Here is a 25,673-nt window from a genome sequence, read left to right as displayed (position 1 = left end):
GTGCCTGTTTCCTTTTCTATAAAATGGAGATAATAATAGTATCTATTTCATAGTTATGGTGACAGTTAAAGCAGTCAGTACATACATAAAGTGATTATAACAGTGCCTGCCTCATATTACATGTTCAGTAAATACTAGCTATTACTAAAACCTCTCTTTTATTTCTCAGACCTCCAGGTGAAGGTACAAGACATTACAATGCAGTGGTACCAGCAGCTGCAGGATGCTTCCATGCAGTGTGTGTTGACCTTTGAGGGCCTGACCAACAGCAAGGACAGTCAGGTAGGGGAGAGGTATATGGCAGTAATTTTGTGGACTTGATGGTTCTCAGAGAATGAGCACTTCGTGTCCCAAATGAATGTAGCTGGCATGTCACTTTACCTGATTCTAAGTGACATCTACTCAGCTCTTCAGAACACTGCCTTCTCACTGTTCTCTTCTGGCAGGCCAAAAAGATAAAGATGGACCTCCAGAAGGCTGCTACCATCCCAGTGAGCCAAATCTCTACCATTGCAGGTTGGTCAGAGGGGTTAAGAACATGATCTTTCATTTCATTGTATTATTTTTCAGACTCCAAATCTAAGTATGTATCTGTAAGGTTCCTATAAAAGTATATTCAAACAAATGTTTACAGTTGGATCGGGTACATATAAGTGACATACATCTTGTTTCCCTGGTTTCCTCTTTAACTCATCAAAGATAATCATGGCCGGGCTCACGCCTGTAATCCCAGGACTTTGGGAGGCCGAGGTGGGCGGATCACGAGGTCAGGAGTTCGAGAGCAGCCTAACCAACATAGTGAAACCCTGTCTCTACTAAAAATACAAATACTAGCTGGGTGTGGTGGCTCTCGCCTATAATGCCAGTTACTCAGGAGGCTGAGGCAGGACAATTGCTTGAACCCAGGAGGCGGAGATTGCAGTGAGCGGAGATCACACCACTTCACTCTAGCCTGGGTGACAGAGCGAGACTCTGTCTCAAAAACAAAAACAAAAAAAGAAGACTCTTTTTTTTTTTCTTTTTTTCTTTTTTTTTTTTTTTTTGAGACAGAGTCTTGCTCTGTCGCCCAGGCTGGAGTGAAGTGGGGTGATCTCGGCTCACTGCAAGCTCCGCCTACTGGCTTCCCGCTGTTCTATTCTCCTCCCTCAGCCTCCCGAGTAGCTGGGACTACAAGCGCCCACCACCACATCCGGCTAATTTTTTGTATTTTTAGTAGAGACGGGGTTTCACTGTGTTAGCCAGGATGTTCTTAATCTCCTGACCTCGTGATCCACCTGCCTCGGCCTCCCAAAGGGCTGGGATTACAGGCGTGAGCCACTGTGCCCAGCCCCTTTTTTTATTTTATTTTATTTATTTTTATTTATTTTTTTGAGATGTAGTCTCGCTCTGTCACCCAGACTGGAGTGCAGTGGCGCAATCTCGGCTCACTGCAAGCTCTGTCTCCGGGGTTCACGCCATTCTCCTGCCTCAGCCTCCCAAGTAGCTGGGACTACAGGTGCCCGCCACCACGCCCGGCTAATTTTTTGTATTTTTAGTAGAGACGGGGTTTCACTGTGTTAACCAGGATGGTCTCGACCTCCTGACCTTGTGATCCGCCCGCCTCAGCTTCCCAAAGCGCTGGGATTACAGGCGTGAGTCACTGCACCCGGCCTTTTTGACTCATTTTTAACAAGCTACCTTTTATGGCAAATTATTAGGATGGCTCTTAGCTTTGAAGTTGCAGTTTACTGCTGAAAACATCACTCAGGGAACCTAGGCTGTGACTTGCAGGCTTTGCTTCTGTCCTACAACATTAGCTTTTCCGAATTACTCCAAGCTCGCCTTGTTCATCCTCCAGGACTCCTTCTTTTCTCTCCAGAGACTGAGGTTTAGAAAGTGAGAACCAGACAAGGAAAAAACTTCTTTAGAACCAGAGGTTCATTTGTATGGAGCTGTAGATGTGGAAGCCTCCAGATTATAGACTGAGCTGCCAGGTGGCTGGGGAGTGTGTGTGCAACTGGAACACTCCTCTGACGCATCGTGGGTTCCGTTCCCCGACTCACTTCTCATTGCCTGGAAAGCATAGGAAAATTTCAGTTCCTGCCCTTGATAGGCAGTCCGACAAAACTTACATATGACTTTGCTGCCTGAAATTCTTTCTGGAACAGGGCAAGGTATAAATAAATAAATAACATATCACTTTTTGGAATTTAAAGTGCTGTGTCCTTTGATAGCAACAGCAAAGCAGGAGAGGTTGATGGGACAGCCACTCCACACCTCGATGGCCATTCCCAGTTCCCCTCTGTTGACCGCAGACAGGGTCAGTACCTCCTTCATCAGGAAAATGGAGACATCCAGTGTGAGCTCCTCAGAGCCCCTCCACCACTGCACAGTGACATTTACCTCTTAGTCTCCTGTGTCACTGGATGAGGCATCCTTGCTGCTGGGCTTACCCTTCCACCTCTGCCCTTGTTCCCTTTCCTTCCTGTCTCCTGTCAGACTGCCTCATCGTTTATTGCCTTTCCTGTTTTCTGTGATTACTCCTTTTTATAGGCTCCTCTCTCTCAGCCTGTAAATATATGTGAGCCCCTCACATCCTAACATGAGTCTCCCTTGATCCTATGTCTTCTAAGTGTTTGCTGATCTTCCTGAGGTTTCTGTTCGGCACTGTTGCTGCTTTCTCTGTGCAACTCTACTCCTTTGGCCTCCATGGTGCCATTACTTTCCAGGTTCTTCTCCTCCCTCCCTCACTACCCTTTCCTCTCTCTCTCTCTCCCTCCCTCTCTCTCTCTCCCTCTCTCTCCCCTTTGTTGGTTTCTTAGTCTTCTACCCCACTCTAATTGTAGGTGATTCCTAGGGATCTACTCTTTTTTTTTTTTGAGAGTCTCGCTCTTTCGCCCAGGCTGGAGTGCAGTGGCACTATATCGGCTCAGTGCAAGCTCCACCTCCTGGGTTCACGCCATTCTCCTGCCTCAGCCTCCCGAGTAGCTGGGACTGCAGGTGCCTGCCACCACGCCCAGCTAATTTTTTGTATTTTTAGTAGAGACCAGGTTTCAACGTATTAGCCAGGATTTCAACGTGTTAGCCAGGATGGTCTCGATCTTCTGACGTCATGATCCGCCCACCTTGGCCTCCCAAAGTGCTGGGATTACAGGCGTGAGCCACTGCGCCCGGCTGGGATCTACTCTTATCCTGCAGTTCTTTTCGTTCTCTCTACTTACAGGGCTTCAAACATTACCTGAATGCTGATGACTCCGAAACCTACCTCTGGTTTATTCCTTTCTTCTGAGCTTCAGATTCTCCAGCTTCAGCTACCTGAGGGACATCTCTGCTTATATGTCTCTTAGCTGCCTCAAGTTTAATGTGTTCAAATCCAAACCCATCATCTTCCTTAGCCCTCTTTGTCTACTGTTTTCTCTTGAGTAATCAGTAGCACCATTATCTACTCAGTAATCTTAGCTGGAAACCTGGGAGTCATCTTTATGACTGCTGCCTCTCTTTCACTCACCACATCGAATTAGTCTATAACTTTGCCTTTTTAAATTTTTCTACACATTTCCTGACTCTCCCTTTGTCTCCATCATGACTTTAAGCCCTTTAAGGTCTTGTAGTCCAGCCAGACACAGAACATGCTCTAGAGTTAGTGCTCAGTAAGCGTTTAATGAATAGGAGGGAAGGATCACCTAATTCCTCTCTTTTTTAAAAAGGTGGGCTGGGGCCGGGCGCGGTGGTTCACGCCTGTAATCCCAGCACTTTGGGAGGCCGAGCCTGGCGGGTCACCAGGTCAGGAGATCGAGACCATCCTGGCTAACACGGTGAAACCCTGTCTCTACTAAAAATACAAAAAATTAGCTGGGCGTGGTGGCGGGCACCTGTAGTCCTAGCTACTCGGGAGGCTGAGGCAGGAAAATGGCATGAACCCGGGAGGCGGAGCTTGCAGTGAGCTGAGATAGCACCACTGCACTCCGTCCTGGGCGAAAGAGCGAGATTCCGTCTCAAAAAAAAAAAAAAAAAGGTGGGCCGGGCACAGTGGCTCACACCTGTAATCCTGTAATCCCAGCACTTTGGGAGGCTGAGGCGGGTGGATCACAAGGTCAGGAGTTCGAGATCAGCCTGACCAACATGGAGAAACCCTATGTCTACTAAAAATACAAAATTAGCTGGACATGGTGGTGCATGCCTGTAATCCCAGCTACTCAGGAGGCTGAGGCAGGAGGATCTCTTGAACCCGGGAGGCAGAAGTTGTGGTGATCTGACATCATGCCATTGCACTCCAGTCTGGGCAAAAAGAGCAAAACTCCATCTCAAAAAAAAAAAAAAAAAAAAAGGTGGATGTCAGCTGGGCCCAGTGGCTCACACTTGTAGTCCCAGCACTTTAGGCGGCTGAGGTGGGTGAATCATAGGAGGTCAGGAGTTCGAGACCAGCCTGGCCAATGTGGTGAAACCCCATCTCTACTAAAATACAAATATTAGCCAGATGTGGTGGCAGGCGCCTGTAATCCCAGCTACTCGGGAGGCTAAGGCAGGAAAATCACTTCAACCCAGGAGCGGAGGTTGCAGTTAGCCAAGATCGTGCCATTGTACTCCAGCCTGGGTGACAGAGTGAGACTTCATCTCAAAAAAAAAAAAAAAAAAAAGTGGATGTCGCCGGGTGTGGTGGCTCACACCTGTAATCCCAGCATTTTGGGAGGATGAGGCGGACAGATCACTTGAGGTCAGGAGTTTGAGATCAGGCTGGCCAACATGGTGAAACCCCGTGTCTACTAAAAATACAAAAATTAGCCGGGCATGGTGGCACACACCTGTAGTCCCAGCTACTTGGGAGGCTGAGGTGGAAGAATCGCTTGAACCCGGAAGGCAGAGGTTGCAGTGAGGTGACATCGAACCACTGCACTCTAGCCTGGGTGACAGAGTGAGACTCCATCTCAAAAAAAAAAAAAAAAAAAAAAAAAAAGATGGATGTCCATGAGTGGTTAGAATTAGAAGAAATCTTAAATAAGGACATGATGTTGCTGTGGCATGGGGAGGCCACGTCAGTCTAGGGTTGGAAGCTAACTAACTTTCCTCCTACCTAGAGAGGTATGGAGAGGGGCTAGATGCTAGATAGGGCATTCAGCCAGTGGGGTCCACATGGTTGGCTTTTTTTTTTTTTTTTTTTTTTTTTTTTGATAAGAGAACTGAATGACAGGATATTTCTGAAACTTTTGTGACATTTCTTGAAGTGATTAGGAACTTGACAGGGTATTTCTCAACTGGAGATGCTGTATTAATTAAAACATTGACTTCAGGACTTCAGGTAATGGAAAGTAAATCAGATCTGCTTTGCTTTTTTTTTTTTTTTTTAGTGGGGAGATGGAGTCTTGCTTTGTCACCCAGGCTGGAGTGCAGTGGCACAATCTCGGCTCACTGTAACCTGCGCTTCCTGGGTTCAAACGATTCTCCTGCCTCAGCCTCCCCGAGTAGCTGGGATTACAGGCACCCGCCACCACACCTGGCTAATTTTTGCATTTTTAGTAGAGACGAGGTATCACCATGTTGGTCAGGCTGGTCTCGAACTCCTGACCACAAGTGATCTGCCTGCCTTGGCCTCCCAAAGTGCTGGCCCAGATCTGCTTAAGCAAAAAAAAAAAAAAAGCATTTATTGGAAAGATAAAGAAATATTCTACAGAACCCAGTGGCAGGAATGAGGTGAGGTCTCAGGAGCTAGAAACTTTAGTTCTTTTTTCCTCTCTCATCTCATCTGTCCTCTACATCTCCATTCTTATTTTATAGATTGCCGTTCTTTGGTCTTCATGGCAGGTACACAGCCCCCACTGCTTGTGAGTGTATGTGACACGGGGCCAGCTACCTCAAGGAAGTGACTCTTACTTGACTGACTGGCTCAGCTTGACTGCCTCTAATCTAACTGTAGCTAGTGTGGGGGTGGAGCACACAAAATCTTTGGTACAAATATAGCTGTTACGAATCCACTTCTGTGTCTCTGAGGACGGAAGAAGGCAAGTCCTGAGAAGGGGGCATATCATCATGAGCTGGGTAGATCCTTTAGAAGGTTTTTCCTAGAGATGTGACTAACTCCTCTAGAGATACCAACCACAGTCCATGGGGTCTGTAACAAAATGTAACACCTCTTTCTATACTGTTTATCCCTTCATCTTATGTGTACAGTAAGGGATACTGTTTATCCCTTCATTTCCGTAGGGCAGCACAGCTGGGTTTTTGTAGATGCTTTGTAATTACAATGATGAAACAGGCTGGGCATGGTGGCTCACGCCTGTAATCCCAGCACTTTGGGAGGCCAAAGCGGGCGGATCACTTGAGGTCAGCAGTTAGAGACGAGCCTGGCCAACATGGTGAAATCCCATCTCTACAAAAAAAAAAAAATACAAAACTTAGCCCAGTGTGGTGGCGGGCGTCTGTGATCCCAGCTACTCAGGAGGCTGAGGCAGAGAATTGCTTCAACTCGGGAGACGGAGGTTGCAGTGAGCCAAGATTGTGCCACTGCACTCCAGCCTGGGCAATAGAGTGAGACTGTCTCAAAAAAAAAAAAAAAAGAAAGAAAGAAAAGAAAAAAAGATTGATCTGTGGTTGTATCTTTTAATTTCTCTCTATCATGCTCAGGCTCAAAACTGAAGGAGATCTTTGACAAGATCCACAGCCTGCTCTCTGGAAAACCTGTTCAATCTGGTGGGCGCTCTGTGTCTGTCACACTTAACCCACAGGGGCTGGACTTTGTTCAATACAAACTGGCAGAGAAATTTGTGGTGAGAAACCTTGTTGCTAGAGGTATGGGAAGCAGAGGCTGGTGTACAAGATTTCAGCGTTTTTCTGGTATTAAGTTAAAATTGTACCCACCTCTATGTTCTCAGAAACAAGGCGAGGAGGAAGTGGCCTCTCACCATGAAGCAGCATTCCCCATTGCAGTTGTGGCATCTGGGATCTGGGAGCTCCACCCCAGAGTGGGGGACCTCATTCTTGCTCATCTACATAAGAAGTGTCCTTACTCTGTTCCTTTCTATCCCACTTTCAAGGAGGGAATGGCTTTGGAAGACTATCAGAGGTAAAGTTGTTTTTCTCCCTACTCACTATCCCTAGAGTGATTAATGAAATATAAATAGAATTGGAATTTGTTTTTCCCTCCTCACAGCTCCTATTACGTACCTTGAATGTTCTATCAGAAATATAATGTCTTTCGGCCGGGTGCAGTGGCTCATGCCTGTAATCCCAACACTTTGGGAGGCCAAGGTGGGCGGATTGCCTGAGCTCAGGAGTTTGAGACCAGCCTGGGCAACACGGAGAAACGCCATCTCTACTAAAAATACCAAAATTTAGCCAGGTGTGATGGTGCACACCTGTAGTCCCAGCTACTCAGGAGGCTGAGGCACGAGAATTGCTTGAACCCGGAAGGTGGAGGTCGCAATGAGCCAAGATCGCACCAGTATACTCCAGCCTGGGTGACACAGCAAGACTGTGTCTCAAAAAAGAAAGAAAAATTATATATACATAGTCTTTTATGTAAACTGGAGAGCCTTTGGGATTTGTGAACTTAGGTGCCAATAGTCAGTGTAGTTTAGTGGAAAGGATACTGGGGTCTTAGAATTTTATCCCTGCTTTGTCATTTAATACCTTTGCAAAAATGGACAAATCATTTAGTCTTTTTGAGCATCTTTTCCTGATTTTTAAATGAGGGTAATGACATCTATTACCTCCTGTGAATTTACCTCATGGCTTACATGAAGCTCAGATTTGATGATGGATATGAGTGCTTGGTAAACCAAGTATTCTACAGATGTAATAATATGTAATAATATATATATATATATATATATATATATATATATATTTTTTTTTTTTTTTTTTTGAGACGGCGTCTCGCTTTGTCACCCAGGCTGGAGTGCAGTGGCGTGATCTCGGCTCACTGCAACCTCCGCCTCCCGGGTTCAAGTGATTCTCCTGCCTCAGCCTCCCGAGTAGCTGGGGACTACAGGCGCCCACCACCACGCCCAGCTAATTTTTATACTTTTAATAGAGATGGGGTTTCACCATGTTGGCCAGGATGGTCTCGATCTCTTGACCTTGTGATCTGCCCGCCTCGGCCTCCCAAAGTGCTGGGATTACAGGCGTGAGCCACCACGCCCGGCCTGTAATAATATATTAATAGTAATGCTGAGTGTAATAATATATTGTTATTTTTTAGCCATAAAAAGTAATCTCTGGGCCAGGTGCAGTGCCTCATACCTGTAATTACTTTAACAATTTGGGAGGCTGAAGCAGAAGGATCGCTTGAGCCCAGGAGTTCAAGACCAGCCTGGGTAACATAGTGAGACCCTGTCTCTACAAAATTAGCCAGGTGTTGGCTGGGCGTGGTGGCTCACGCCTATAATCCCAGCACTTTGGGAAGCCAAGGCCGCGAAAGTGGGCGGATCACCTGAGGCCAAGAGTTCGAGACCAGCCTGGCCAACATGGGGAAAACCCGTTTCTACTAAAAATACAAAAAATTAGCTGGGCATGGTGGCAGGCACCTGTAATCCCAGCCACTCAGGAGGTTGAGGCAGGAAAATCACTTGTACCCAGGAGGTAGAGGTTGCACTGAGCTGAGATCATGCCATTGCACTCCAGCCTGGGCAACAAGAGTGAAACTCTGTCTCAAAAAAAAAAAAAAAAAGGCCAGGCGCGGTGGCTCACATTTGTAATCCCAGCACTTTGGGAGGCTGAGGTGGGCGGATCATCTGAGGTCAGTAGTTCAAGACCAGCCTGGCCAACATGGTGAAACCCTGTCTGTACTAAAAATACAAAAAATTAGCCAGGTGTGGTGGCAGGTGCCTTAATCACAGCTACTCGGGAGGCAGAGGCAGAAGAATCGCTTGAACCCGAGAGGCGAAGATTGCGGTGAGCTGAGATCATGCTATTGCTTTCTAGCCTGGGTGACAAGATGGAAATTCCATCTCAAAAAAAAAAAAAATTAGCCGGCTATGGTGGCATGTGCCTGTGGTCCTAGCTACTCAGGAGGCTGAGGCGGGAGGATCACTTGAATCTGGGTGGTGAAGTTTGCAGTGAGCCTTGATCATACCACTGTACTCCAGCCTGGGCGACAGAGACTCTTTGTTTCCAAAAAAAAGCAATTTATCTCTAATTTGTCACCCTTATTTTGGCCTTGTCCCAGTGAATTTTTTCTTATTTCTTTTTTTTGAGACACAGTCTCACTGTTACCCAGGCTGGAGTGCAGTGATGTAATCTTGACTCACTGCAACCTCCACCTCCCAGGTTCAAGCAATTCTCATGCCTCAGCCTCCCAATTAGCTGGGACAAACAGGCATGCACCACCATACCCAGTTAATTTTTGTATTTTTAGTAGAGTTGGGGTTTCACCACATTGGCCAGGCTAGTCTTGAACTCCTGGCCTCAAGTGATCTGCCCACCTTGGCCTCCCAAAGTGCTGGGATTACAGGCGTGAGCCACCACGCCTGGCCAAATTTTTTCTTCCCGTATAGGATGCTTGGCTACCAAGTAAAGGATTCCAAAGTGGAGCAGCAAGACAACTTTCTAAAACGCATGTCAGGGATGATCCGTCTCTACGCTGCTATCATCCAGCTCCGGTGGCCATATGGAAACCGACAGGAGGTAGGTAAAAGAGGCTTACTGTCAATAATGAGAGGTTAGACCACAGTCCATGTGTATCCCTCCCACAGGAAATGTTGGCCTTCTTTCAGAGAGCCAGTCTAGTTAAAGGATAAACTATATGGCAGTTTCATGGGTATTATGTAGAGGACTGAATGTTGATTATTAGGGAACTTTCTTGGATCACCTGGTACTTTAAAGAGCTGGTTTTGTAACAGAGTCTACCAGAGGAGAGTCTGTTATAAATCAGTCATTAAGGTTAGAAGATTTTCTTACAAGAGGAATGAGCAAGAAATTGTCATCTTAGAACTAGTTGAGACCTTAGAAGCCATCTAGATCACATACCTTACTTCACAGATGGACAGATCAAGCTCAGAAAGCTGCAGCTGGGGTTCAGGGCTTTGACTTGCCAGCCCAATTAATTTCTCAGGGAATACAGATTAGAAGGACAGAGAAGTTAATAGTTATGGAGACCTAAAGAGAAAAAATAGAAGTTGATTAAATCCAAGTTTTTATTGTATGCCTGCTGTGTCCCAGGTTCTGTGCTAAAGGTACCAAGAATAATAAATAAAATGTCAATAAGGCTAATTGTTGGCCTATGGAATGCCTGAAACTGAAGCTGACACATGCATATTGAAGGGAGCCTATAAAGAATGTGTGGGAACCAATGTATTGAAACATTAAAAAATAGAAGGCGAGGTAGCTTTACACCTGATATCCCAGCACTTTGGGAGGCTGAGGTGGGTGGATCACCTAAGGTCAGGTGTTCAAGACCAGCCTGGCCAACATGGTGAAACCCCGTCTCTACTAAAAATACAAAAATTAGCTGGGCATGGTGGTGGGCACCTGTAATTCCAGCTACTTGGGAGGCTGAGGCACGAGAATCCCTTTAACCCAGGAGGCAGAGGTTGCAATGAGCCGAGATCACGCCATTGCGCTCCAGCCTGGGCAACAAGAGCAAAATTCTCCCTCAAAAAAAAAAAAAAAAAAAAAAAGAATGTGTGGGAACCAATGTATTGAAACATTTAAATGCAGAAGGCTGGGTGAGGTGGATTCATGCCTGTAATCCCAGCCCTTTGGGAAGCCGAGACAGGTGGGTCATTTGACTCCAGGAGTTTGAGACCAGCCTGGGCAACAAGGTGAAACCATGTCTCTAAATAAAATACAAAAAAATTAGCTGAGCACGGTGGCATGTGCATGCCTGTAGTCCCAGCTACTTGGGAGACTGAAGTGGAAGAATCACTTGAGCCCAAGAGGTGAAGGCTGCAGTGATCCATGATCGCACTACAGCACCCCAACCTGGACAACAAAGTGAGACCCTGTCTCAAAAAAATAAAAGAAAAACAGAATTTGTTTAGTTTGTGTTATTTCTGCCCTGTGGCAGGTGCTAGGGCTGGATGATGTGGGGTTCATTTCCACTTGGTAATGGCTGGATGATACATTGGGAGTTTAGATTTCTAAACAAAATGAGATCAATGATAACCAAGCTTCTCTCCTCCCAGATTCACCCTCATGGCTTAAATCATGGATGGCGCTGGTTGGCACAGATCTTAAACATGGAGCCCTTGTCAGATGTGACAGCCACCCTCCTCTTTGACTTCCTGGAGGTACGTAACTCAGTTATCACACAAGAGAAGGCCAGTGGTTGAGGTAGCCTTGATCCACTGGGTGACATGAATGGGGAAACAGCATAGCATTTGGGCCTGATAGTAAAACAGCATGAGGTTCCAGTGTCATACATTTTTCCCAAGCTGTAGACCAACATTGCTTTCACTTTTACTCCATACTGTATTTACTTGGCTTCTCTGGATTTTTTTCATTATAAAGAACAGAAAATTGTACATTCTAGCAAAAGTGAAAAGAGGAATTTGTTTTAGGGATATAGAAGGGACTCCCAGGCCGGGTGCGGTGGATCACACCTGTAATCCCAGCACTTTGGGAGGCCAAGGTGGGCGGATGACATGGGGTCAGGAGTTTGAGCCCAGCCTGGTCAGTATATTGAAACGCTGTCTGTACTAAAAATACAAATAAAGGCCGGGCACGGTGGCTCACGCCTGTAATCCCAGCACTTTGGGAGGCCGAGGCGGTTGGATTACCTGAAGTCATGAGTTCAAGACGAGCCTGTCCAACATGGTAAAACCCCGTCTCTACTAAAAATAAAAAATCAGCCGGGTGTGATGGCGCACACCTGTAATCCCAGCTACCGAGGAGGCTGAGGCAGGAGAATCGCTTGAAAAGGATCTCACTCTGTCAGCCAGGCTGGAGTGCATTAGTGTGATCATAGCTCACTGTAGCCTCAAACTCTTGGGCTCAAGCGATCCTCCCACCTAACCCTGCCAAAGTGTTGAGATTACAGGAGTGAGCCATTGCACTCAGCCAAGAAGACACTTCTTATAGAAGAAAGCCTTGGGGTACATGCCATAACAAATCTGGAACCATTTGATCTATAGTGCCAATAGTTCCTAGTTACCTTAATAGCTCCTGACGTCAGCCAGGTGCAGTGGCTGACAGCCTTTGGGAGGCCAAGGCAGGCGGATCACTTGAGCTCTGGAGTTCAAGACCAGCCAGGGCAATATGGTGAAACCCTATATCTACCAAAAAAATACAGAAATTAGTGGTGTGTGCCTGTGGTCCCAGTTACTGAGGAGGCTGAGGTTGGAGGATCACCTGAGCCCAGGGAGGTTGAGGCTGCAGTGAGCTGTGATCATGCCAGTGTCCTCTAGCCTGGGCGACAGAGTGAGACCCTATTTCAAAAAAAAAATAAAAAGCTCCTGAAGTCACCATACATGAACAATGATCCTGTATCATTTGAGAACACAAGTGGTATTCTGTATACTCTCCTTACTAAGTTTGGGAGGTATACCATACCTTTAGGAAGGCTTCCATTCATTAGAGGAAAAGAAGAGTAGTTCATTAAGACCTGATTGGTTAAATGGAGGTATTGCCATATAAAGAGAAATGCTTTAGAAGAAAGTTGGGTGTTTCCATTTATTCCCTTGTTAGCAAGTTCAGTGGCATTGTGGTTGAAATTTTTGATAGGTGTGAAAGATGAAGGGCTGATTGTGCTTTATGAATCTGTCCTGTGAGTGTGAATTTTCATTCTCTGCTCTGACAGTGCCTGTCTTTCCCTCTAGGTGTGTGGGAATGCCCTCATGAAGCAATACCAGGTTCAGTTCTGGAAGATGCTAATACTCATCAAAGAGGACTACTTTCCCAGGTATCAGGCTTGTTGAGCAGACAGCAGGGGATTAAGTAACTCATAACAAGGCCTCAGATACCCAAGGGTGCTATTACCTGCTGGTTTTGATTCAAGTTAAAAACACCTGTACTAAGTATGACATCTTTCCTACTCCAGTCCCTCTCGTTGATATTTGAATAAATGCTTTTGAACCTTAATGAGAGTCTGTCTTAAATATCATTGCCCAAACAAAAACACAAATTAGGGACTGGGCACAGTGGCTTATGCCTATAATTATGCCTATAATTGCAGCTCTTTGGGAGGCCACAGGAGGATGATCACTTGAGCCCAGGTGTTCAAAACCAGCCTGGGCAATATAGCGAGACCCCATCTCTACAAAAGAAAAATTAGCCAGGCATGATGGCATGCATCTATAGTCCCAGCTACTAGAGAAGCTGAGACAGGAGGATCGCTTGAGCCCAAGAGTTCAAGGCCTCAGTGAGCTATGATCGCACCACCGCGCTGCACTCCAGCCTAGGTGACAGAGTGAGACACCGTTTCCAAAAGATAGGTGTATATCATAGGTGTGATTCATGTGTCTTTCTCTCCCTGTAGAATTGAAGCTATCACAAGCTCAGGACAGATGGGTTCCTTCATACGCCTCAAGCAGTTCTTGGAGGTAAGATGCCCTTAGACCAACATATCCTACACTGTTGTTGGGCTGGAATGCACCTGTGTCTGACAGGTCTTGGACCTTCAGATGCTCTGATGCACTCTCTTAGTTCTTCCAAACCCTTCTTTTTGTTCCTAATTCCCTCTTAACCTTTGGAGTAAGGGCTGCCATTTCCTCTTCTTTATATGTATCATTCTCTATACTGCCTGTGAGAAAGCTATGCTGAGATGAGTAAAATATAGTTAGTGTATCTCCTCTCATTAATATATATATTTTTTTGCATGTTGGCCAAGGTTATTTTCTTAGTCTCAGGTCTGGGGAATTGGTAAGTGTCATCACTTTTCTCCATGAGAACAAACTGCACTTTCAGTTGGACTCTTCCCCTACTTCCAAGTGCCAAGAAATTGTAAAAGGTTAATTTTGACAAAGAATTTAGAACACTATAGTGGGTTTGCCAAGATAGCCTGCTGACTTTTCAGCTTCTCAAAGCTCGATTGTGAAAATAGTGATTGTGAAAGATGAGGTTAGCCTGTAGGGAGACAAGAGTGGGACAGGAATAATAAGAGCATTTCATTTGTTGTCTGGAGCAGTTCATGCAGAAGTGGACATCTTATACAGAACCATCAGTCTACTGGCTTTTTCCTTTTTGTTCACTGTTCCATAGGGCTGAAATATGGTGTTCTTCAAAGCTTCTTTTAACCATTAAGTGTTGGGAACACTGTTATCAGAAACTCATTCTGTTTTCTTCATCTTTCCCTGACCAGAAATGTTTGCAACACAAGGACATTCCTGTCCCCAAGGGCTTTCTGACTTCCTCCTTCTGGCGCTCCTGATGTCACTCCATCACCCACCATCACCATTATGCTGCAAAGAGGCAATAATAAAGGAACTGAAGACAGCTGTATTTGGGAGAAGTCATGTCAGATTCAGAAATTTGCCATTATGTATTTTTATGTATTTATGCCTTGTGACTAGGAGAGGAGATTTTCCTGGGTCACAAAATTCTTGGAGGTCCCTTAGTAGATTTGGTAGTTCCTTAAGAGATCCACGTGATAAAATAAATGGAGTTGGCCTTTCTTGTTTTTTGCAAAAGTGATAAAAGGTCTTTAGCACTTGGTCTCCTCCCTTGTCTCTAGTGTCTTTCAGAAAGTTGGCAATACCTTAACAAATGCACTCTGAGATGGAGGGAGCCCACCATTTGCACCCACCTACCCACCCTCACCCCTGTTCAGATGAATTTCCAGAAAGAGCTAAGGCTCATAAGGTTCCCTTTTAAGTATTATTTAATAGTTGAGGCCAGATACTTACACGCAAGTCTGGGTTATGGTTGTTTTGCCTTTCTCAGCTTGTGAAGTCATTCTAAAGCTAGAGGAAGTATGTGATATACACATGGACTAAGGCTCAGGTGACACTATGGCTAGATTAACATCTGGGATTAGGACTGGAAACACATGTCATTTTGAACTAAGGAGCACTCTTTGTCGTCCTAATTTGGAATTTGGTCCCTGGATGGCTAGGGATCCATGAACCAGGCAGGTACCTTTTTTGTTTTTGTTTTGTTTTGTTTCTTTTCTGTTTGAATTAAGATGGGCTAAGATGGGGCTTGCAACATTAAACATGAGCTGAGCATCCATAAGCATTGAATTGGGATTAAATAAAGATGTTGGGCAGGAACTGAACACTGCTAATATGATGATAAATATGCCTGACTAAAGCCAGTACAGAAATCCAGAGATTGGCTGTTAAAATTTGTTTTGTGGAAAGACTAATTCTCTTTGATACTGCAGAGGCAGTGGCCATGGATCTGTTCCTCTGTGCTAAATGTCTTGTGGCAGGGTGTGTTTGTGGGGGAGTGTTCACTGGTACTCTTGAGTGGCCTGAAGTGACCCATTCTATGAATTGTTAATTAAGGTGCCAAAAAAAATAAATAATAAAGCTTGGTTTTTTAAAAAACCCATTGCTGATATATTGGTTCAATATGATCAATTTCCTCTGCCTTGAGCTATGTAAATCATGGTAGTATACAAGTCCAGGTATACAGCAGTATGCATTTATTCCTTTTGGTCTTCTTGACCTACACCTTGGGAATATTACTTCTTTTTCTGTCATTTCCTTTTTTGGAATTATGTACTAATAACTGACCCTATTTTATCTAGCAAGAGATGTGAAAGTATATTAAAATCTTTGAAAGACACAATAGGCCGTGCTTAGTGGCTCATGCCTGCAGTCCCAACACTTTGGGAGGCTGAGGTGAGAGGATTGTTTAAGTCCAGGAGTTCAAGACCAGCCTGGGCAACATAGTGAGACCCCCATGTCTAAAACAAATTTTTTTGGCCGGGCATGGTGGCTCACATCTTACCAGCCTGGCCAACATGGCAAAACCCTGTCTCCACTAAAATTACAAAAATTAGCTGGGCATGGTGGTGTGTGCCTGTAATCCCAGCTACCCAAGAGGCGGCTGGGGCAGGAGAATTGCTGGAACCCAGGAGGCAGAGGCTGCAGTGAGCCGAGATCACTCCAGCCTGGGCGACAGAGTAAGACTCTGCCTCAAAAAAAAAAAAATTTTTTTTTTAAATTTTTCAGGCATGGTGGCACATGTCTGTAGTCCCAGGTACTCAGGAGGCTAAGGTGGGCAGATCACTTGAGCTTGGGAGGTCGAGGCTGCAGCGAGCTGTGATCATGCCACTGCACTCCAGCCTGGGTGACAGAGCAAGACCCTGTCTCAAAAAAATAAATAAATAAATAAGGTAGACACAATGGAATGAACACTGGGGACGGAGTCAGGAGACCCCGGCTCAAATCACTTTTAGGTTTTTTGGCCTTGGGTAGGTCCTTCACCCGCTCTGAACCTCAGTATCCCCACCTGTAAAACAAAAGAACTGGACATGTCACTGTAGTTTTCAAACTATGCTTGATAGCAGTTCCTTAGCGAAGAGCTTCCCAGCTGGTGTGCCTTGGCATGCTGACCTCATTAGCCCTCCCAGACAAGGCCTGTGGTGGGTGAGCCCCCAGGAGCGGTTCCATTCACATTTCCTCTCCTTACCTTTGCCTTAAAAATGGCATCATTCATCTGGGTGTGGTGGCTTATGCCTGTAATCCCAGAACTTTGGGAGGCCGAAGCTGGTGGATCACAAGGTCAGGAGTTCGAGACCAGCCTGGCCAACATGGTGAAACCCCCATCTCTACTAAAAATACAAAAATTAGCTGGGCATGGTGGAGCACATCTGTAATCCCAGCTACTCCGGAGGCTGAGGCAGGAGAATTCGCTTGAACCCAGGAGGCAGAGGTTGCGGTGCGCCGAGATCGCGCCACTGCACTCCAGCCTAGGCAACAGAGGAAGACTTTATCTGAAAAAGAAAAGAGAAAAAAAAAGGCATCATTTTCTAGGTACCGTGACAGGGAATAGGTTGGGAAGCAATGACTTCAGGACAGGGGGATGTTGAGTGAATGGGGCTCAGCCCTGTAGCCAGTCAACATACAGAGGCCTAAAGCAAATTTCCAAAAGGCATCCCTTTTCCTTCAAGATACTACCACCCTCTATTGGACAACTGCCCTGTTAATAACTGTACAAATCTATGAGTGTTACAGCTCTTTTAGAATTTGTCTAGCAGGTTTTCCAATCTTCACTGGAAAGCTTTAAAAAATAAAGTAAAATTATGGAGGTCATGGTACCTCCCAGAGTTGTGCAGCTCATGTTTTGCACAACCATTTAGGGGTTCTAATGGAGCTCTGGGATCCTCTCTGCCACAGCCTTTTTGTTTTATGTGCTGTATGATATATTATGGTTCCATGTAAGATTATGTATGGAAAAGTTCATCTGTCAAAAACAAAATGAAAAATCACTGGATGAGATGATCTATAATTTCTCTTCCACTTTGGATTTGTATGACTTCATAGAAAATACCTCTTAGGCTGGGCATGATGGCTCACGCCTGTAACCCTAGCACTTTGGGAGGCCAAGGCGGAAGGATTGCTTGAGCTCAGGAGTTCAAGAGCAGCCTGGGCAACATACTGAGACCCCCATCTCTATTATAAATTTTTAAAATTTTAAATAAATAAATTAAAAGAAAATTTATGAAATACCTCTTACGATTTTTGAATTATTTGAATATTCTTCCTCTAGTGGTTAGTGGTCTTGCATATGTCATTTGATGCTGGTATTCCTAATGGATTTCAATGGTAAACCAAGAAAGGAGAGCACTGGGAGTCCAGGTTTTTGATACTGACGGATAGAGATAATGATTACTAGATGAGAGATGCAGCTCCTGATGGAAAGTAGCATCAGACTCCTTACAGCAGAATACTAAGGACTGCCTTCGGCTTTAATTCAAATACTCACTTGTCTCCTTTCTTGCTTTCAAACTTGACCTCATTTATCAGGCTGAGGATCCATGTTTTTGTCACATTATTGTCCTGCTAAAGCAAATTCGATGACAAATTAAAAATTCCAAGAGGACAGAAACTCTACACCTCCCTTACATAGAAGAATAGATTTCTGAGGATTTCCCACCCATGTGCTAGGAGCTTTCCCCCTACTTCTCCAGCTTTCTATGATGATAGCAGTGACAAAATTAGGCTTGGACATCTTCTATCTCAGTGTCAGGAAAACCAAAAGCTCCACTAAGAGCCACAGAGCTTCTTACAAGTGCCTATGTCACACCTGGTAATCCCCTTCACTTTTCTTCATCCTGCCTAATGAATTCCTGACATTAGATTTCCTGTGGACCTACAGAGAGTAGATTAAGCCAGGTGCAGTGGTTCACACCTGCAGTCCCAGCGACTTGGGAGGCCAAGGCAGGAAGATTACTTGAGCCCAGGAGTTTGAGACCAGCCTGGGCAATACAGTGAGACCCCATCTCTTAAAAAAAAAAAAAAACAGCCGGCCGGGTGCGGTGGCTCACGCCTGTAATCCCAGCACTTTGGGAGGCCGAGGCGGGCGGATCACGAGGTCAGGAGATCCAGACCATCCTGGCTAACACGGTGAAACTCCATGTCTACTAAAAATACAAAAAAATTAGCCGGGCGTGGCAGCGTGCGCCTGTAGTTCCAGCTGCTGGGGAGGCTGAGGCAGGAGAATGGCGTGAACCTGGGAGGCGGAGCTTGCAGTGAGCCGAGATCACGCCACTGCACTCCAGCCTGGGTGACAGAGCCAGACTCTGTCTCAAAAAACAAAAAACAAACAAACAAACAAAAAACAAGTCACACGCCTGTAGTCCCAGCCACTTGAAAGGCTGAAGCAGGAGGATTGCTTGAGCCCAGGAGGTTAAGTCTGCAATGAGCCATCATTGTACCACTGTACTTCAGCCTGGGCAACAGAGTGAGACGCTATCTCTAGGGGGAAAAAAAGCAGATTAGAACTATAGTCTTCCTGGCTATGTGATGCATTTACAAAAACACCCATTATAAAGGGATTTATCCTTTCATTTAAAGCCAGCCTCCATTTAAGAAAGTATCAGTTTTTTCCAGATGGATGTATTCAAGAACTTTTTTTTTCTTTTAGTTCTTTCAGGATATTTATACTCAGTGCAGCATGTGATCCTAGATTGGAACCTGCACCAAAAATAAAGATATTTCTGTGGGTGTGTTTTTTGCTATAAAGGACATTGGAACAATTGGTAAAACTTGAATAAGGCCTGTATATTAGATAACAGTACTGTGTCAACATGCATCTCTTGACTTTGATCATTGTACTGTGGTGATGAAAATGAATGTTCTTATTCTTGGAAAATATACATTGAGGTAAGTGGGCATGATGTCTGCAACTTATTTTATTTATTTTTTTGAAACAGAGTCTAGCTCTGTCGCCCAGGCTAGAGTGCAGTAGTGCGATCTCGCTCCGTGCAACCCCTGCCTCCCGGGTTCAAGCGATTCTCCTGCCTCAGCCTCCTGAGTAGCTGGGATTACAGGCACCCACCACCACACCTAGCTAATTTTTGTATTTTTAGTAGAGACGGGGTTCCGCCATGTTGGCCAGGCTGGTCTTGAACTCCTGACTTCAGGTGATCTGCCCACCTCGGCCTCCCAGAGTGCTGGGATTACAGGCATGAGCCACTACACCCGGCCTGCAACTTATTTTCAAATGATTGGGGGGAGGGGATATATATGTGTATACATATATATGTATACACGTGTGTATGTCAATGTATATGTATACAGCTGTTATGTGTGCCTATATATGTAAACATAGAATAATAAAGCAAATGTGGTCAAAGGTTAACAAATGGGGGAATCTGGGTGAAGGGTATATGGGATTTCTTCCCCGTATTCTTGTAACTTTCCTGTAAATTGGAAACTATTTCAAAATTAACAGATACCTCTCTTTTCACCCTGCAAAAAAACATGCTTACAATTCTGATGAGGTGACAAAATCAACCTCTGGAACCTACAACCCTGAAAACAGGACCCTGTGACTAAGGTTACCTTGAAGCCATCAACCTGTAGCAAGGATGGAATGTTGACTCTAAACATGTTTTCAAGATAGGTGACTTGAAGGTAGAATTTTAATTCAATCGAGAATGCGATTTAAGCACCTGGAGCACTTGATGGGTTGAGCTAAAAGTTACAGGAGCACAGAGGATAGACTTATTTCATCTAGTCTAAGTCCAAAGGCCTGACAGCCAGTCAGCTGATGGTTTAAATCCCAGAGTGCTTTTCTGCAGGGTTCAAAAAAAGGGCTTGGCAGTCAAATAAATTTGGCAAATAATTTTTTTTTTTTTTTTTGAGACGGAGTCTCGCTCTGTCGCCAGGCTGTAGCGCAGTGGCGCGATCTCGGCTCACTGCAACCTCCACCTCCCAGGTTCAAGCGATCCTCCTGCCTCAGCCTCCCAAGTAGCTGGGACTACAGATGCACGCCACCACACCCAGCTAATTTTTGTATTTTTAGTAGAGACGGGGTTTCACCATGTTGGCCAGGATGGTCTACATCTCTTGACCTCGTGATCTGCCCACCTCGGCCTCCCAAAGTACTGGGATTACAGGTGTGAGCCACTGCGCCCGGCCTGAAAATACTATGTTAAAGGTGAAGTAATCAATGATTACTTACCTACTTGGCAGAATGGGCCAGGTGTGGTGGCTCATGCCTGTAATCCCAGCACTTTGGGAGGCCGAGGCGGGCAGATCACCTGCAGTCAGGAGCTCAAGACCAGCCTGGCCAACATGGTGAAACCCTGTCTCTACTAAAAATACACAAAAATTAGCTGGGTGTGGTGGCAGATGCTTGTAATCCCAGCTATTCGGGAGGCTGAGGCAGGAGAATCACTTGAACCCAGGAGGCGGAGTTTGCAGTGAGCTGAGATCATGCCATTGCACACCAGCTTGGGCAACAAGAGCGAGACTCAGTCTCAAAAAAACAAACAAGAACGGCAGAATGTTGATAACTGTTGGAGCTGGGTGACAGGCCTATGGAAGTTCACTGTATTAGGGTCCCCAGAGAAACAGACCAATAGGAGACGGATGGATGGACAGGGATATGATGAGATTTAATTACAAGGAATTTATTCATGAGATTATGGAGACTGAGAAGTCCCACAATCTGCCATCTGCAAGCTGGAAACCCAGGAAAGCTGGGGTTGAAATTCTAGTCTAGAGACGAGGTTTCACCATGTTGGTCAGGCTGGTCTCGAACTCCTGACCTCAGGTGATCCACCCTCCTTGGCATCCCAAAGTGCTGGGATTACAGGCGTGAGCCACTGCGCCCAGCCTATAAATCTTACTTAAATGGACTGAGTACCATTCATGTAACCTAAAATTCCGTAACACTTCAAATATTTTCTCAAGTCAATAAGTATTATATCATGAATATAGTCTTGAATTTATGAATCGTAATTAATCATTTTTCACTTGGTGACTAGGTTATGCCTAATATTTTTTTTAAATTATTAACATTCTTTTTTTTTTTTTTTTTTGAGACAGGGTCTCACTCTATTGCCTGAGCTGGAATGCAGTGGCACAGTCATGGCTCACTGCAGCCTTGACCTCCCGCGCTTAGGTGATCCTCCCACAGCCTCCTGAGTAGCTGGAACTACAGGCGCAAGCCACCACATCTGGCTAATTTTTGCATTTTTTTGTAGAGATGGGGTTTTGCCATGGTGCCCAGGCTGGTCGTAAACTCCTGGGCTCAAGTGATCTGCCTGCCTCAGCCTCCTAAAGTGCTGGGATTGCAGGTGTGAGCCACCACGCCCGTCCTGAATGAAAATGCATCTTGTCCTGCTTAAGGCAGATTTCTAGATGTAACTAACATTGCTGGGTCAAATGGCATGCAAATTTTATATTTTGATCCACATTGCCAACTGCTCTTCCAGAAAGGTTCTACTTACATATACTCAAAATGGGTAAGATTTTCAGGCAGAAAGGAGGCATGAGTGTTGGGAAAGGATGTTCTAATTGGAGGAAAAAATTGTTCACAAAAGCATGGAGTTGGAGAAATAACATGTTTTGGAAAGAGGCTAACCTCAGACCAGTAGAGCAGAACTGTAGGGAATGATGCTGTGAAAAGGTAAATTGGAACAAGATTGTGGAGGCTGCAAAGTTCGGCCTATTCCGTAGGCAATGGGAAACAACTGAAACTTGTTGAGAAGGTTTGACGTGATTTGTGAAACTAACTGTAGTAGTGGGTTCAAGGTAAGCAGGAGGGACACGGACTGACCAGGCCTAGCAGGCAGCCCTGCAAGGGAACAGATGTGAAATGATGGGAGCCAGATTACAAGGTCGGATTAGGGGAGGGGAGGGAGGAGTTTACATCTCTGCTGTCACCTGGAGTCTTAAAACCTTGGTAAGGCCACACTCCCAGAGCCTATCAGGCTGCTTCTCTAATGTGGTGCTTGATTTTAGAAGCAGTGGCTTGTATTTTGCTTTATCTTTTGATTGTAGTAAAATAGATAGAACATAAAAAGTTTAACCTTTTTTTTTTTTTTTGAGACGGAGTCTCAATCTGTCGCCCAGTCTGGAGTGCAATGGCACCATCTTGGCTCACTGCAACCTCCGCCTCCCGGGTTCAAGCGATTCTCCTGCCTCAGCCTCCCGAGTAGCTGGGATTACAGGTGTGCACCACCACACCCGATTAATTTTTGTATTTTTAGTAGAGGCAGGGTTTCACCATGTTGGCCAGGATGGTCTCAAGCTCCTGACCTCAAGTGATCCACCCGCCTCAGCCTCCCAAAGTGCTGGGATTACAGGCATGAGCCACCAAGCCCTGCCTAACCATTTTTAAGTGTACAGTTCTGTGGCATTATGTACAGTCACAGTGTTGTGCAACCATCACCACCATCCTCTCCAGAACTCTCTTTCACCATCCCAGATGGAAACTTTCCCACTAAACAATAATAACCCATTCCTCCCTCCCCTCAGACCCTGGTAACAACAGTTTTTTCTGTCTCTATGAATCTGACAATTTTAGGGATCTCATATAAGTGGAATTGTCATACAGTATTCGTCCTTATGTGTCTGGCGTATTTCACTTAGCATAAAGCCTTCAAGGTTCATCCAGGCACTGTGGTTTGAAGAGCTGTGTTATTTCTTGCCAGCTCTGACACTGCAAAATGTCATATGGGAAGTGCAGTCCACTTGCCAGCATGACTCTTCCCAATCAGCTCCCTTCTAGGGAAGAAAAATAGTGGAAGTGCTTGCCTGTTATCTTTGCAGGGGGTGAGACAGGGTGTGGAGGGGAGGGGAGGGGAAGGGCTCTCTCCCAGGGAGAGTGGGCAAGTGACTTTCCCTGGCTGGAACATATGGACACATCACTACAATTAGTGTGTTTTCCAACAGTTGACCTTTTCAACAACCTGAAAAAGTATTGGGACTATCTAGACGCTTAAGCTTAGGGTGCCTATCAAACCTTCTGAGGATTGCTGAAACTAGAAAAAGGAGTTGAGAATTCAGTCCAACCCTCTGCTTTTTAGGAGGCCAGGAGAGGTGTGACTGAGAACATGGAGTTGATTGGTTACAAAGTCGTTAGACTGTCCTGTGCTTTTCTGTTGTTGTTGTTTTTTCCCCCAACTTTCCACACCTACTAGGGTGTTAGGCATGTGGTGAAACTGGTGGGAGGTGAGGTAGGCAGACAACAGAACAGTGAAGAATGGCTTTTTAAAATGGCTGGTTTCAAGTGCCAAGTGCAGAGAAGGCAGGGTGAGTGGGTGGGAGGTGGAGAGCGCTGGGGATACTGTTTCTTGGCCATGTCTCAGATCACACAAAGAATCAAATAAGATTTTAGTTTCTCTATCAATACAGAGCTCTCTCTTAGGTCTCCATTTTGCATCCAGCAAAAGCAGCAAAACCCCCAGTTCACTATGGGGCCAGGGTGATTTCATAGAAAAACCCTCCCTTTTGAACAGCTCCTGCCCCTCAGTCCCAAGGTGCTTTCTTTGCTGGAGCAGAAGGTCTTGGAAATTTTAGGGAGCTACAATTGTGTTAGCCATTTTGTACCCAGAGCTGAATATCTGATCAAACATTTTACTGCAACCTGCTGGAGAAGAGGCCACGGATACCATCAGCTGTTCTCAGAAATGCACACTCCAGGGAGGAGTTGCTCAGCGCTGTTTTCTCTACATAGAAGATTGCAGGAAATGCCTCTCAGCTCCTACGTTTCTCCTACACAGATTCTCTGAAGCAGCTTCTGGGGTGTGGTCACTCCTTTTCTCTCCACTCCAATGGAGTGAGTGGGTAGGGAAATTTTTCCTCAGTATCATGGCTACAGCCAGGACAGCTTAGAAACCGTATTGCGGGTCCCAGGCACGGGGAAAGAAGCCAAACTGCAGAGGGCCAGGAAGCTCAGGGCCAGGTCTGGGCCCAGATTCTGGTGCAGTGCCCAATGACTTTATATTTATTTAAAGAGGAGAGCTGCTTGGTAACCAGGAGGCTGAAGCCTTCCTAAGCTGCAGAGCTCCCTGTCTGCCTGACTGCACAGGAATGATCTGGGTGTTACTCCCAATGGCTGCGGCCCAGCTGTCACTGGAATGGGGATAGGAAAGGGCTTCCTAATCCAGGGCTTCTGGCTACAGAGTTTAGAGCCAGGCCCTTAGACTGCTAGGACTTTAAGTATCAGAAATTCTGAGAATCTTATTTTTCTCTTTCTGCACCCCAGCAGCCACCCGCATCAAAATGCCTCCCTTTCCTATTTGAAGGCAATACACATACGGTTGCAAAGGGAAGGTTCTGACTGCTGAGATGTAAATCCTAGCTCTTCCAATTGGTAGCTGCCTGACCTGGGCCAAGAGACTTAGCCTACATGAGCATTATGTAAGAGTGCCCATTTGTAAAATGGGAAAACATCTCATAAAATTATTGCAAAGATTAAGAAATGAAAAGGTAACACGAAATACTTAGCATAGTGCCTAGTACACAAGGAAAGTTCGATTAATTGTGCCAGAAAGAACCTTAATGTCTTGTTTATGAAATAGGATGAATGTAGCCTATTCCACTGGCGACCTGTGAGAAAGCTTTTGTTGCAGGAATATAAGAAATTATTATTTTGCCGCTGCCGTTTCCCTCCCCCATAATCTCCAAGAACATAAGAAATTAACTCTCCAAATCCCAGAATGACAGCTTTATGCCCCAAATTAGTCGACTTAATTTTTTTTCTGATTCGGATTTGGCCTTTTCCTCTCACCACCTCCTCAAACCCGGGGCCCCAAATCATCCGCGTCTTCTTGACCCCAGCCCCCACCGAATTAGGCTGACTTGGGACCCCAGCGCCAGCCTCCTCCTCGGGAAAGTGAGCAGGAAGAGACGCACTCGGGTGATCTCACCCTTTGGGACTGGGCGTTTTTCCGGCCGGGGCGCGCAGCATCCCCAGCCAGACTGCAGCGATACCCCCGCCCCGCCCTTCTCCGCAGTCCTGGAAGAGCTCCCAGGGCGGAGTGGTGCGATGCAGACGACTGTCCGCAGGGCGGGCGGTGGCGGGGCGCAAGCTGCGGGGAGGGAGGTGAGGCGGGAGCGTCTCTACCGCCAGGGCGTAGGCAGTGACCTCACTGCACCATCACCCCTCACACCTTGCGCGCGCCCCATTTCCCCATCCTCCCGCGGCCCGCCCCTCGCTCACCTCTTCCCCCGCATCGTCGCTTCGGCTCCTTCCGGGATCGCTCGGCCCTTTCCGCCGGGCGGTCGGGCGGCGAGCCGGCGGGAGCACCGCCCCCTTTGCTCCGCCGGCGCGCTCCCCTGCCCCTCGCGCAGCGCCGGGGCGCTTCCCCCGGCGCTCGCGCCCGCCCGCCGCGGGAGCGCGCGTAGCCGCTTATA

At 46.0% G+C, this 25,673-nt stretch overlaps 1 protein-coding gene, 1 long non-coding RNA gene and 1 other non-coding gene across 6 annotated transcripts in view; 2 read left to right on the top strand and 1 right to left on the bottom strand.

The window, feature by feature from the left end:
* Positions 1-15,398, top strand: part of GLE1 (GLE1 RNA export mediator) — a 37,256-nt gene extending 21,858 nt beyond the window's left edge. Inside the window, exons 8-16 of the mRNA XM_008975883.5 lie at positions 170-282; positions 447-516; positions 6,598-6,740; positions 6,846-7,036; positions 9,468-9,597; positions 11,097-11,201; positions 12,729-12,811; positions 13,388-13,451; positions 14,210-15,398. Of these exons, the coding sequence (XP_008974131.3) occupies positions 170-282; positions 447-516; positions 6,598-6,740; positions 6,846-7,036; positions 9,468-9,597; positions 11,097-11,201; positions 12,729-12,811; positions 13,388-13,451; positions 14,210-14,278 (968 nt within the window). The 3' untranslated portion in view covers positions 14,279-15,398. The remainder of the gene's footprint in view (positions 1-169; positions 283-446; positions 517-6,597; positions 6,741-6,845; positions 7,037-9,467; positions 9,598-11,096; positions 11,202-12,728; positions 12,812-13,387; positions 13,452-14,209) is intronic.
* On the bottom strand, positions 213-25,621 carry LOC103786748 (uncharacterized). Of its 4 annotated transcripts, none has more exons than XR_010109084.1 (6): positions 25,480-25,596; positions 17,785-17,861; positions 16,489-16,792; positions 12,463-14,309; positions 9,940-10,068; positions 213-2,052 (listed from the first exon to the last, which is right to left on the bottom strand). It is a non-coding gene; the product is annotated as an uncharacterized LOC103786748 (long non-coding RNA). The 4 variants fall into 4 exon arrangements; XR_010109083.1 differs by having other exon boundaries at positions 17,785-17,858; XR_008626559.2 differs by lacking the exon at positions 12,463-14,309 and having other exon boundaries at positions 17,785-17,858.
* On the top strand, positions 17,023-17,084 carry LOC112440883 (U7 small nuclear RNA). The gene has a single exon (XR_003028876.1). It is a non-coding gene; the product is annotated as a U7 small nuclear RNA (small nuclear RNA).
* Positions 25,622-25,673: the final 52 nt, after the last annotated feature.

This window comes from Pan paniscus, chromosome 11 (genome assembly GCF_029289425.2).
Source record: "Pan paniscus chromosome 11, NHGRI_mPanPan1-v2.0_pri, whole genome shotgun sequence".
In the NCBI taxonomy this organism is placed as follows: domain Eukaryota; kingdom Metazoa; phylum Chordata; class Mammalia; order Primates; family Hominidae; genus Pan; species Pan paniscus.
This window is presented reverse-complemented; position numbering and strand designations above follow the sequence as displayed.